Source organism: Bufo bufo, chromosome 9, assembly GCF_905171765.1.
Source record: "Bufo bufo chromosome 9, aBufBuf1.1, whole genome shotgun sequence".
In the NCBI taxonomy this organism is placed as follows: Eukaryota; Metazoa; Chordata; class Amphibia; order Anura; family Bufonidae; genus Bufo; species Bufo bufo.
Genome location: NC_053397.1, coordinates 141,681,257 through 141,695,859, shown reverse-complemented (window position 1 = coordinate 141,695,859; position 14,603 = coordinate 141,681,257). Strand labels below are relative to the sequence as shown.

At 42.7% G+C, this 14,603-nt stretch overlaps 1 protein-coding gene across 1 annotated transcript in view; it reads right to left on the bottom strand.

Annotated features, from left to right (window-relative positions):
• The window catches only part of L3MBTL2 (L3MBTL histone methyl-lysine binding protein 2), an 837,765-nt gene that overhangs the window by 179,974 nt on the left and 643,188 nt on the right, over positions 1-14,603 (bottom strand). The window contains exon 14 of the mRNA XM_040406869.1: positions 7,268-7,502. Within this exon, the coding sequence (XP_040262803.1) occupies positions 7,268-7,502 (235 nt within the window). The remainder of the gene's footprint in view (positions 1-7,267; positions 7,503-14,603) is intronic.

Below are 14,603 nucleotides of genomic sequence, written 5' to 3'. Positions count from 1 at the left end.
CGAACACTCGCTATAGGACAGTCTAGGTTGCCCCTGGACTAGGTTATGGGAGGCATGGTTGACCCATCCAAATTATGTTCCCTTATAACATTTATGTTTCATATGTAGAACCATGTTGTTGGTAGTGGCTGAACTGACTATGTTCTATATGTTTAGTTATGTTTAATCTGCTCTCAAGCAGCTTTCTTGTGTATCACCAGGTAGCCACTATTTACATTTTTGTGGCCATAAGCGCTCATTCATCGCTTTACTGTTGACATTTGCGATATATTGAAGATTGATGAACCGTCTATTGTAATCTTGTGAGATGCTAGTTATGTACATTTACGAAAATAAATAAAGGGATTGAACCGTAAAGAGAGGCAGGAGAACCAGACCAGCATCACAGAGAATGGCTCCGAAGTAACATATTTTTTATTATTTGAAGCCATTAGAGGGCTTGTCCAAGATATATAATTACCTTTGCCAACCCCTTTAAGAAACTTGTAAGGCTACTTTCACACTAACGTTCGGGTGTCCGCTCGTGCGCACCGTTTGAAGGGGCTCACGAGCGGCCCCGAACGCATCCGTCTGGCCCCAATGCATTCTCAGTGGAGGCAGATCCACTGAGAATGCATCCGCCTGCCAGCGCTCAGCCTCCGCTCCGCTCAGTGAGCGGACACCTGAACGCTGCTTGCAGCGTTCGGGTGTCCGCCTGGCCGTGCGGAGGCGAGCGGATCCGTCCAGACTTACAATGTAAGTCAATGGGGGCGGATCCGCTTGAAGATGACACCATATGGCTGAAAAGTCTGAACGGATCCGCTCAGACAACTTTCACACTTAGAAAATTTTCTAAGTTTTAATGCAGACGCATCCGTTCTGAACGGATGCGAACGTCTGCATTATCGGAGCGGATCCGTCTGATGAAACATCAGACGGATCCGCTCCGAACGCAAGTGTGAAAGTAGCCTAAGAGAGACTTTAAATAAACTACAATTAGGGGGCGTGGCCTGACCGAGCTAGATGGCGGCTGCTTGTTAGCAGAGCTCTCGCCACCAGGACCCATCTTAGCCTCTACAACAGCACTATCCTGTTATCGGCATGAAGATCCAGTCGAAGGATTGCATGCAGAACTCATCAGGGCACAAGGAAGATCCAAGCCCAAGCCAAGATATGGAAAAATATCTTAATAAACCGAGCTCACAGCCGCCGGTGAGGAACACCAAGATGGCGCCGAAGCAACATGGAGCGGCCGCAGATGATCACACTCCTTCTCAGACATCCAAGGCAATGCGGGAAAGTGAGTTTTTGAGTGATAACAACTCAGCATCTGGTGGGGAGAGGTCCGACATTACCAGAGAATTTCTGGAGGGAGCTTTGCAGAGAGCGCTGGCACCGTTAGCTGCAGACCTGGTCTCCATAAAGGCAGATGTCCACCATATGGGGGACCGCGTTGAGACGCGGGAACAAACTCAGGATGCTGTGATCACCTTCAATTCAGCGGTGAAAGAGTCCCTACTCTCCCACACTAGGGCAATGAATACACTCCTGCTCCAAATGGAAGATCAGGAGAATAGAAACAGGAGGAGGAATATTAGACTTAGAGGCTTGCCTGAAGCTGAAGATAAGGAGGATTTGTTTCAGGTCATGGACTCCCTATTCAATATGTTAATTGGCCCAGAGCAGGCAATACATGTCACGGTTGAAAGAGTACACAGAGCCCTGAAACCAAAGCCGGCGTCCCGTGATAACCCGAGGGACATAATCTGTGGGATCCTAAGCTACAGGGACACTGAATTGATCTTGCAGGCAGCAAGGAAGAAGGGAGATATAAAGCTCCAAGGAGTCAGCGTCCAGATATATCAGGACTTAGCGGCTTCCACACTACAAAAACAGAGATTAATGAAGCCACTTACAGACCTTTTGCGGTCAGCCAAGTTTCCATATAGATGGCTCTTTCCGTTTGGGATTCTAATCACAGCAGAAAACCGCCGTATAACCGTTAGAACGCCTGATGATCTCCAGCCGGTTTGGGAAGCGCTGCAACAACCGACAGTTGAGATTCCCTCCTGGCTGCCTGTCCCACACATGGAGGACTTACCACCACTCCCCTCAGCGTCGAGATGGCTGAATCCTAAACCCCAAAGATCCGGGAAGAACAAGAGAGCGTGGTCTCAAGGAGCCCCTAACTGAGGGTTTGCAGTTAATGCCATTTTCCTCTTTTGCAGTTAATGCTTTTTTCCCCTCTTTGTCAGGGGCAGCTGCTGCTCGTAAAATAGCTGCATATTTCTGACATAATGCAAATTAATATTAATATGCATATTATAGAGTCCTCTCTCTTTTCCTTTCTTTAATATCTCTATTTGCCCATCAGATGATATTTGCTAGGATAGTATTTAAGTTTACTGTTCATAAATACTGAGGCTAAGGGTTTATGGGGTTCTGGGCTGGTTGGGATACACATGATATCCACATGTGCAATTATTTCACCTCTCCCAGCACAAAATTCCATATTCATTTGGAATCACTTTTAAGTTATGGTTATTGTTTTATATTGTACATTGCCTTATTATGTACATCCTTGATACCTGGTTGGTTATACGACTTTAAATCGCAACAAGACACCTAACTAAGATGGCTCCACTAAATATATGTTTATCCACTTTTAATGTACATGGTTGCAATAACCCTATGAAGCGCAGTAGAATTTTCCAATTCCTCTCAGGAAAATTGGCTCAGATATAATACTCCTCCAGGAGACTCACTTCTCTCATACACATGTTCCTAAACTCAGCAACTCTCCCTTTAACGTATGGTACCATGCCACTTCCAGCAGCTCTGCGGCTAGGGGAGTCAGCATAGGATTCAAACGAGGCACTCCTTTTACACTACATTCTGATGTGAGAGATCCTGAGGGGAGATGCCTATTATTAAAAGGGGAAATAGGCCACCTCACTGTCACGATTTGTAATTTGTACGCGCCCAATGTGAAACCGGTTAGTTGGCTAAAAGATGTACTGGGCAAAATTGAAGCATTTGCTGCGGGTATACTGTTAGTAGGTGGGGACCTTAATCTCACACTGAATCCTCTGCTTGACTCCTCTACCCAGAAATCGGCGGTGTCATTCCGGGCTCTCAAATCAGTTCAGGCTCACCTGAGGAAGCTACACCTTAGTGACGTTTGGAGGTCGGCGCATGGTGACAGACGTGATTACACGTTCTACTCCAACCCACATAGAACATATCAGAGGTTAGATTACCTCTTTGTACAAGATAAGCTTCTGCCAAAGATTAAGTCCTCCACTCTCTACAACATCACTGTCTCTGACCATGCGCCGGTCTCCTCCGTCAACTGCTTCCCGGAGATGTGTGGTAGGGAGTGGACCTGGAGGTTGAATCACACCCTCTTAGACTCACAAACTCAGGTTGATTCTATATTGCAGAAACTGCATGCATATTCTACTACTAATGTAACCCCCAATATGTCTAGGGCGATAATCTGGGAGGCGCATAAGGCGGTAATTAGGGGGGAGTTTGTCGCTCTGGGATCACATGTTAATAAGAATAGAGCGAAAAAATTTACGGAACTTATATCCCGTATTGCTAACTTGGAATCATCGCATAAACGCTCATATGCGCTTAAAGATCTGGAAGAATTAAAAGTCGTGAGACGAGAGTTGCAGGAGTTGCTAAATATCAGGGCGTCCAAAGCCTACTTGAAGGTTAAACATAAACACTATGTTCACGGAAACAGAGGTGGCAAGATAATGTCTGCGCTTATTAAAAAACGGGAGGACCAGGTCTTTATTAAACGCATGAGGTTGCAAGAGGGAGCCCTTGAAACGGATACTCAAAAGATATCTAGGATCTTTAGAGATTACTATCAGGACTTATATAATCTTAGGCGTGAGGAACAGAATGATATACAGACGTAAGTGCGTAAGGGGAAAATAGATAACTTCTTGGGGACATTGACTTTGCCGGTTCTTGGTGACAACTCTAGAGCATCACTGATAGCCCCTGTCACCTTAGCTGAGGTAAAAAAGGTCCTAAACACGACGCCATCTGGCAAGAGCCCGGGACCTGACAGACTCACTGTGGCTTATTACAAAAAGTTTTTCTCAGTCCTAGGCCCGCAACTAGTGAATTTCTTCAATGCCTTGTTGAATGGTACACCCCTAACTAGACAAGCTCTGGAGGCACACATAGTTGTGCTACCAAAGCCGGGCAAAGACATTGAAATCCCCTCTAGTTTCAGACCAATATCTCTTATAAATGCAGACGTGAAACTGTGGGCTAAACTTCTAGCCAGCAGGCTATCCCCTTCTCTACCAGGGATTATATCTCCTGAGCAGTCTGGCTTTGTGGGGGGCAGGGAGTGCAGAGACAGCACCTTTAGAGCCTTGCAGGCCCAACAATTTGCCTTGAAAAAAGGAAAGAAGCTAGTACTACTCAGCACTGATGCTGAAAAAGAATTTGACAGAGTTGATTGGGAATATATGAAAGCCACACTGTTGAAGTTTGGGCTTCCCCCTCAGTTCGTGGGGGCGGTGCTGTCTCTGTACTCTAACCCCTCTGCAAAAGTGCAAGTAAATGGAGTTCTGTCACTCCCCTTTGAGATTTCAAACGGGACAAGTCAGGGATGCCCACTTTCGCCCACATTGTTTATTTTATGCTTGGAAACATTTATACAATTTATGAGACAAGACCCCGAAATTATAGGGCTTAAGGTGGACAGAGATGTGCATGCAGTTGCCGCATTTGCGGACGACATGCTTATCTTTTTAACAAACCCTGAAGAGGCGCTGCCGGCTCTACTAAAGAAATTAGAAATTTACGGCTCCCTGTCCAATTTTAAAATTAATCTTTCCAAATGCACGGCAATTGGCATTAATATTTCCCTAACCTCTGTAGCAAAATTAGAGAGGGATTTCCCATTTAAATGGCATAACTCACATATTAAATACTTAGGAATCAACGTAACAAAAGACCCTGGCCAACTTTTTCAACAGAATTATCTGCCACTGCTCTCAAATATCAAACAACAATTAGCTGACATAAAGATCCCCTTCTTGTCATGGATGGGAAGGAAAAACTTATTAAAAACATACATTTTACCTAAATTATTATACACTATGCAGACCTTGCGTATACCTCTACCCCTATCTTTTCTAGCTCGGATACGTAGCCTTTTCACCTCTTTTATATGGAGTGGAGGAAGACCCAGACTGGCGCACAAGGTCCTTACTAAACCCATTTCTGGGGGAGGCTTCGGACTCCCTGATGTGGTAACTTACTACAAGGCAATTCAACTCAGATTACATTCCGAAATTAGTAACCCCACAAATTCCAAGTTAGGGTGCAAGATAGCCAGAAACCTATTGGGACCGGGGGGTGTGGCGATCTTATGGGATCCCAAACCAGTGACGAGTAGAAGTGTAGACAAAAAAGGGCTTGATCCACTGAAGGGAGTTATAAACACATGGTCTAAAATATCACCGTCATTACGCGCTTCCCCTTGCATTTCCCCGTTCACTCCCATTTGTTATGTTCCATATTTGACAATGCAGGGTTTTCAAGATGATTTAGGTCTTTGGAAAGCATTAGGCTTTGAGGCTATAGGGGATGTCTTGAAACAACGGTGTGTCCCTACTATTCAAAATTTGAAAGTACGTTTTCCTCGCATCACTTGGTCAACTATAAACTATTCTCAGTTCTTGAAAGTATGCAACCAATACTTAGCAAGTACTCATAGTAAACTTGATCCCACCTGGTATGACATGTTTTTATCACAACAGGCAGGCAAAAAAGGGTCAGTTTCTAGATTATACAACAAATTGTTAGATGACGTAGGCTCCAATAGACCCTGGTTCATATCCCAATGGGAAAAGGAGATGAATATCACCTTTGACGATAACACAGTAAATAAGATCTTATGTCACTCCCATGACAAAAATGATATTCCAGATGTATTAGGATACAGGAGAACGCCTATAAACTGGTAACTAGGTGGTACAACACGCCAGTCAAACTTCATGCCATAGACCCCACATACTCGGATCAATGTTGGAGATGTAGGGATTCTGTTGGTACTTTATTTTACATATCTGTTGGTCCTGCCCCATGATTTCCCCGTTCTGGGACATGATCTCCAAACATATTCTAGATGTTATCCCCTCCTCGTCATCACTTACCCCCACAATGGTCATACTGAACTTACCTGGTGTAAAATCAGTTTTTGCCAGACACAATCTACTGTCCTCACTGGTAGCTGCAGCAAAATTGCTGATCCCAATGTTTTGGCTTAACACAAAAATACCAGGGCTGGTGGATTGGATCAATAAGGTACAAGAGATCCGCTTGATGGAAGAGATGTCTAGCTGGGAGTCCCTGTCCTATGACAGATACTTACTGATGTGGTCTCCATGGCTGAAGTGGCAGGCTAAATACCAGAATGACCTGCGATTACCGTTACCACCCATGCCTAGTAGTGTCGAATAACACAAGAGGTTGGTCTTCTTGAGTACTCAAAAAATATGCATAAATCGCCTTAGGAGTTTTTTCCTTTTTTTATGTCCCTCACATCCTTAGACGCAGCCATTATGAGTATTTGTAATTGTAATATACCTATAATTGTAACCCTCTAGCCATCGCAATTTGCTTAAGTCATTTGTTTGTGTCATTATGCAAATGTAATTCTTGCGAACAAAAATTATGTATCATGAGCAACAAGTATCACATTGTGGATGTACTCTTATGTTATTTCCTTTTCTGTTAATAAGGATTTGATTACTGTCTTTACAAATGCTGAAAATCTTAAATAAAGATTTGTTAAAAAAAATAAAAAATAAACTACAATTAAATGATAAAAGTCAGCAGCAGGAGAAAACCTTGCCGACAGTACTAGGATTTTCTGCATGCTCTTAATAGACTGTGTTCACAACTCATTTTCCTACACATCAGAGGTAAACATTGGGAGTATTCCCTGACTTACACCTCTGACATTTCAATAAGCACCCACACACCAAGTGTGTCCTGAAAGAACACCCTTTTGGCATATGTTAGACAGGTATGTGTTGGCATACAAGCCCACGATACTCCCTAAGTATACGCGTAAAACATGTAAGTGTATGTGAAAACATGTAATTTCCATTTTTCTGTTAAGAAACTAAGATATAAAAATATCAAATGCACAGTTGCAGAAGAACTTTTACGTAAAATTGATACATATGGCACCTTTCCTGAGGAATGCAAGATAAAATTTCTAAACAATGGTAACTAACAATACCTTCTGCTACAGGTGGCTGAAGCTGGTATCCAGTTAACTCACACCAGCCAACTGGATAGATGTCAGGAGATTCACAGTCTGCCCATTGGTCATAATCATCATCCCATCCATCAAAATGAATGCGAAGGAGTCTTTGCACTACTCGCACCACAGTAGCCACACAAACCAAGTGGGGTTCCATCAGATCCACAGCTTCTAGCTTCATGCCTGGTTTAAAGCCATGGTTAGGGGTGTCCTGAATTAGAAATAAGAGACATAAAGGAAAGGTTTCAACTAGATTTTCTATGTATGCTGGTCTTGCAATCTACAGTATATCAGGGATGCCATTCTGTGCAGCCCCCAAGCATATAGACATATAAATGCATTCTTGTGTGGCATTGCTCACATGTAGTTGACTATCAGAGAAGAGAATTGTCACACAGCAGAGGAGTAAGGACAAACAAGTAGACAGCCTGTCCGAGGATGAAGACTGTAATAGAAAATGCATCCACTTAAAGACAGAGGTTTTGCTCCAGAGCAATAAATGCAATCTTTATATAGAAATCTCCATGCTCACAAAAATCACTTTGTGTGAGTGGAATTAGGAATAATGGTTGTAATGCAAAGGCATCCGCTATTTTAAATACACAAAATACCCAGGACAAACCAACGTGGAGGTCCCTTTGCGTATTGCCCCACTGGCCTACTTTCATAGATACCGGTGAAAATTCTGTACAAAGCTTCAATGTAGGCACTGAATGTAGCAGGATCCACTATGCGCAAAAGTGGGGAGCACCGCCTCCTGACTTGGTACCACAGACATCATGCTGTACATAAATTACCCATGTTATGCCGGAACCCAAGGTCGGTGACCAGAGCTGCACCTCGACGCGCGTTTCGCCGAGAAAGGCTTCGTCAGGAGGTAAAGATAACAAACAGTGTCCATCTTTAAATAGTGTGGTCCACAGCTGGCACTTGATTAGCGCATACGCCCAGTGATGCAGAGCGTGACATCACAGAGGCGCGCCACCCACTCATCGGAACCAGGTGAGGCCCGCCCAACACGTCACATGACCGGGTAGGGAGCCGCACCAACTGCGTGCAGCCACTCCCCCCTCCCGTCCGATCACATGACATGAGGGCGCGCATCAGCCGGGTCACAAGGGACAGGTATAGGAGCGCCACCGTGATGCCCCCCCGCGGCGCACCGATGCGATGCGCTATTGCCAGGTGGAAATAGCGACTGACCAGTACAACAGGTCGCAATGTTTATCAGGATGTATTTTTATATTTTGATGTTGATATTGATTTTGAAACAGGGATCCGGCATACCAAGGCAGCAATAAATGGACAACATAATGACAGGATACATCTCAGATACAATTTATATTACAATCCGATGCATATAGGATCGAAATCCCTATGTACACCCCATGTTTGCACATCTCTAAAACTGGGACAGTCATATACATATATAAAGTATAAATAAACCTACAATAAAAATATTGGCCAACAAGTTGCCCACTGTGCCATATCATAATGGGGGCATAGAGGTGACCTATCTCATAAATAAAGAGCTAACACTATGAATCTATACAAAAATATACAGTGATGTGATACCATATAACATAATAGTGGTATAGTAATACAAATGAATAGATAATGTGACCAGATAGTCAAAAATTGTGAAGATGAGGCACCGTCAGGGACGTATCAATGTAAATGACGGTCCAACATCATCACATGCTAAAGCCCTATATAAATAGAGCAATTCATATAATCAATAATTCATGATAAGTGCATAAAAATGTGAACAAAATATTGAAAAAGTGAAAACACATGATAAATATACAGGTGATAATAGTGGCACATAAACTTGGTAAAGTGACTAAAATAGATACTGAAAGTAAAGTGCATAGTGCAAAATAGCCCTGAGATAGTGACCACAGACTTAATGTATACTGCACGCATGATTCGTGCCAATAACCTAACGCCCTCATATGGTAGCCAAAATCCTGCCAACTAGGGGTTATAAGGGATAAGAATCAGCTGCCACAAATACCCTCCCACACCATAGTAAGGGTGTTAGGGTTTTGATAGATGTCCATTGCTCCATAGAGAGATGTTCTTCTCTAGGCCCGAAACTCGCATATCTCCAATAGGACCACACGCAATCGCAGCAATCAGATGTACTATGAAATACAAATAACAACAGTAAGTATATAAAAGGACAACTAACAATAAAGGTTAAAAAGCACGATTTATAGAAAAGACTTAAAGCTAACCGCCTCATTGAGACGTTTAGGGATCTCACTCTTCCGTAGAACAATCCATTTGGTCTCCAATTGCAGGAGGCGTTTCTTAATGTCACCTCCACAGTGTATGGGTACTGATAGGGCTTCCAAGGGCTGCCGTGGAGGTGACATTAAGAAACGCCTCCTGCAATTGGAGACCAAATGGTTTGTTCTACTAAAGAGTGAGATCCCTAAAGGTCTCAATGAGACGGTTAGCTTCAAGTCTTTTCTATAAATCGTGCTTTTTAACCTTTATTGTTAGTTGTCCTTTTATATACTTACTGTTGTTATTTGTATTTCATAGTACATATGATTGCTGCGATTGCGTGTGGTCCTATTGGAGATATGCGAGTTTCGGGCCTAGAGAAGAACATCTCTCTATGGAGCAATGGACATCTATCAAAACCCTCTGCATCACTGGGCGTATGCGCTAATCAAGTGCCAGCTGTGGACCACACTATTTAAAGATGGACACTGTTTGTTATCTTTACCTCCTGACAAAGCCTTTCTCGGGGAAATGCGCGTCGAGGTGCAGCTCTGGTCACCGACCTTGGGTTTCGGCATACCATGGGTAATTTGTGTTTTTGTCTCATGCATGGTCATTTTGTTACTTTAGTATGATCTATTGTTTACACATAGCATTCCTGCTTTGCCCCTGACTGTGTTACTATTTGGTAATCCGCATTCATCGGATGGCTATCTATGTTATATCTGGAGGACAAGTTTGCTATGTGTGACCATATTGACTTTTCTATATTATTGTATGTAGCATACACATGTTTATAGGTTACTTTGGGTGAACTTACAGCTCTCCCACTAGTATGCGGTTTTTATACCCAATGTCTGTGACCCCTTTTCCCTGTTAGTCCGGTATATGTGAGGGTGGTTGTTTTTGGTCCCATCACACGGGGCGCACCACCACCCCCCTTTACCTTGTGCCTTTATGTCATACCTATTGTCACTAAATGTGTCTTTAATAAACTACATATATTTTATATGTGTGCTTTCTTATTCTATATGGGGTTATTGGTCTTTTTTCGATGTTTGGCTCAGTATATTATACTAGACCCCAGTGTACTTATACACCCAATTTGAGGCTTTTTCTTATAGGTTGGTTTAACAATCATGCTGTACATCCCTGAATGCAGCAGGGGCGGCTGGCTACAGGTTGGCTCCCCGCTACACTACACTGACTGCAAGGCAGAGTGGAGTGATTAGAGCGGTTCCTCCCCCTGAATTTCTGTACAGTGGATGGTCTTACATGGTGAGTGGGTGGCACGGCATCGTTCTCCCTCAACCTTCACCTTCCAAGTGGTGAGTGCGGGCCTCAGTGTCCTATACAGTATAAACAATTAGGTGTTAAGTCCCTCTCTATTGGACCACATATATACCGTAGTTTTCAGACTATAAGATGTACCTGACTGTAAGACGCACCACAGGTTTAGACAGGTTTAAAAAGAAAATTAGAAAAAAAATTAAACCTTCTTTGGTGGTTTGATGAAGTTGAGGGGTCAAAGTAACTTTTTCACACAACACTGCTGCATAAACACCTGACAAACACAGCACCACTACATAGCTGACATACACACATATAGCACAGTGCATGCACCCCATGACAAACACTGTCTACTACACAGCTGACATTTATACACACTCCACTGCTATACACACCTTACAAACACAGCCCTAACACTGCTGACACAAACACACATACAGCACCACTGTTTACACTCCATGACAAACACAGCTTTGCTACATAGCTGACATAAATACACACATCACTGCTATACACACCTAACAGAGCTATGCTACACAGCTGACAGATAAATGCAGCACAGCTGCATACCTCACATAAAAAAGCAGCCCTGCTACCCAGTTGACATATACACACAGCAATGCTATACACACAGCAAACAAACACAGCTTTGCTACATATGCATCTCTCTCTCACACACACACACACACACACAGTATTATCTTTATTAACCCTTTAGTGAAAAGCATGTTTTGGGCCTTACTGACGAAGCGTTTTTCTTCCTTTTTTTCATTCATCGCCTTCCAAGAGCTATAACTTTTTTATTTTTCCGTCTATGTAGATGTATAGGGGCTTGTTTTTTGCGGAACAAGTTGTAGTTTTTAATGGTGTCATTTTGGAGTACACATAACTTTCTGATTAACTTTTATTAACTCTTTCTGGGGGGGATAGGAAAAAACTGCAATACTGCAACTGAGTTTTGACACTACAAATTTTTCAGTGTTCATTTTTCGGAATAAAAAACATCTTTATTCTCTGGGTCAGTATGATTACAGCAATACCAAATACATATAGTTTTTTTTTAAGTTTCCCTGCTTTTGTGTCCTTAACCCCTTAGGGACACAGCCTTATTTCACCTTAAGGACCAGGCCATTTTTTGAAAATCTGACCAGTGTCACTTTAAGTGGTGATAACTTTAAAACACTTTGACTTATCCAGGCAATTCTGAGAATGTTCTTTCGTCACATATTGTACTTCATGACACTAGTAAAATTTACCAAACATTTGTAAAAAATTGCGAATTTCCAAGTTTCAATTTCTCTACTTCTATAATACATAGTAATACCTCAAAATTTTTTTATTACTTTACATTCCCCATATGGCTACTTCATGTTTGGATCAATTTGGGAATGATAATTTATTTTTGGGGGACGTTACAAGGCTTAGAAGTTTAGAAGCAAATCTTGAAATTTTTCAGAAATTTTCAAAAACCCACTTTTTAGGGACCAGTTCAGGTCTGAAGTCCCTTTGTGAGGCACACATAATAGAAACCACCCAAAAATGACCCCATTCTAGAAACTACACCTCTCAAGGTATTCAAAACTGATTTTACAAACGTCGTTAACCCTTTAGGTGTTCCACAAGAGTTAATGGCAAATGGTGATAAAACATTTTGGCAAATTTTCCATTTTATTCCATTTTTTCCAGTAACAAAGCAAGGGTTAACAGCCAAACAAAATGCTATATTTATTGCCCCGATTCTGTAGTTTGCAGAAACACCCCATATGTGGCCGTAAACTACTGTACGGGCACACAGTAGGGCGTAGAGGGAAAGGTGCGCCGTATGGTTTTTGGAAGCCAGATTTTGCTGGACTGGTTTTATGACACCATGTCCCATTTGAAACCCCCCTGATGCACCCCTAGAGTAGAAACTCCAAAAAAGTGACCCCATTTTAGAAACTAGGGTGGCAGTTTTGTTGGTACTAGTTTAGGGTACATATGATTTTTGGTTGCTCTATATTTTTATTGTTATTTACAACATTCATCTGACAGGTTAGATCATGTGGTAATTTTATAGAACAGGTTGTCACGGACGTGGCGATACCTAATATGTATACAATTATTTTATTTATGTAAGTTTTACACAATGATTTCATTTTTTAAACAAAAAAAATGTTTTAGTGTCTCCATAGTCTAAGAGCCATAGTTTTTTCAGTTTTTGGGCGATTATCTTAAGAAGGGTCTAATTTTTTGTGGGATGAGATGACGGTTTGATTGGCACTATTTTGGGGTGCATATGACTTTTTGATCGCTTGCTATTACACTTTTTGTGACGTAAGATGACAAAAAAGGGCTTTTTTTACATTATTTTATTTTTTGTTTTTTACGGTGGTCACCTGAGGGGTTAGGTCATGTGATATTTTTATAGAGCCGGTCGATACGGACGCGGCGATACCTAATATGTATACTTTTTTTTATTTATGTAAGTTTTACACAATGATTTCATTTTTGAAACAAAAAAAATCATGTTTTAGTGTTTCCATAGTTTTTGGGCGATTATCTTGGGTAGGGTATGATTTTTGCGGGATGAGATGACGGTTTGATTGGTACTATTTTGGCGTACATGCGACTTTTTTGATCACTTTTATTACCTTTTTGGGAAGAAAGGTGGGTAAAATTTCAATTTTCTCATAGTTTTTTATTTTTTAGGCGTTCACCGTGCGGGGAAAGTAACATGACCGTTTTATAGATCAGGTCGTTACGGACGCGGCGATACCTTTTTTTTTTTACTTTACTTTTTTCACTTTTTCACTTTTTTTTTTTGACCCAGACCCACTTGGTTCTTGAAGATCCAGTGGGTCTGATGTCTGTATAATACAGTACAGTACACTATATAGTGCCTTTAGCACAGATCTGATGTCTGTAAAATACAGTACAGTACACTATATAGTGCCTTTAGCACAGATCTGTTCAGCACCATGGACAGCAGGATGCCTGAGAAGGCGTCCTGTTGCAATGGGAACCTTCCCCGTCTGCTCAGTTGTAGCCACAACTGCGCAGAAGGGTAAGGGTAAGGAGGGGGGCTCCCTCCCTCTGTGACCCCATCCTGTCTGGGGGCTGCAAAGGCACAGCAGCCCCCCGATGGGAGAGGGAGGGAGCTCCCGACTGTTAACCTCTGCTCTTCCATTCCGTACGGACCGCGGTATGGAAAGGGTTAAACGGCTGACATCACAGCACAGATGTCAGCCGTTTATACCAGAGTGTCAGCAATGTGCTGACACTCTGGTATAACCACTGGCCACCAATGATTATTCAAGAGAAGGCGGGTGGGGGATCGCGACCCCGCCTCCCGCACCGCCCCCGCAACCCCCCCTGCACCACCCGCCGCCATAAAATCACTAAGGGGTGCAGGGGGGGTGAAAATCTATATTTTGGGCATGTTAAAGTTTCTGATCCCCGCGATCAGAAACTGCAGAAAGCGCAGCAAACCGCAGGTCTAAATTGACCTGCAGTTTGCTGCGATCGCCAACACGGGGGGGTCACGGGACCCCCCACGCATTTAGCCAAGGTGTCTGCTCAATGATTTGAGCAGGCACCTTGTTCCGATCACCGCCCGCCGGGCGGCAGTGATCGGAACAACACATGACGTACCGGTACGTCATGTATCCTTAAGGACTCGGGAAACATGCCGTACCGGTACGTCATGTGTCCTTAAGGGGTTAAAACTAAGAAACTCTTTTCGCATCGCTGCTTCCTAAGACCCATAACTTTTTTATTTTTAATCTATTGTTGTGTGAGGGCTTGATGT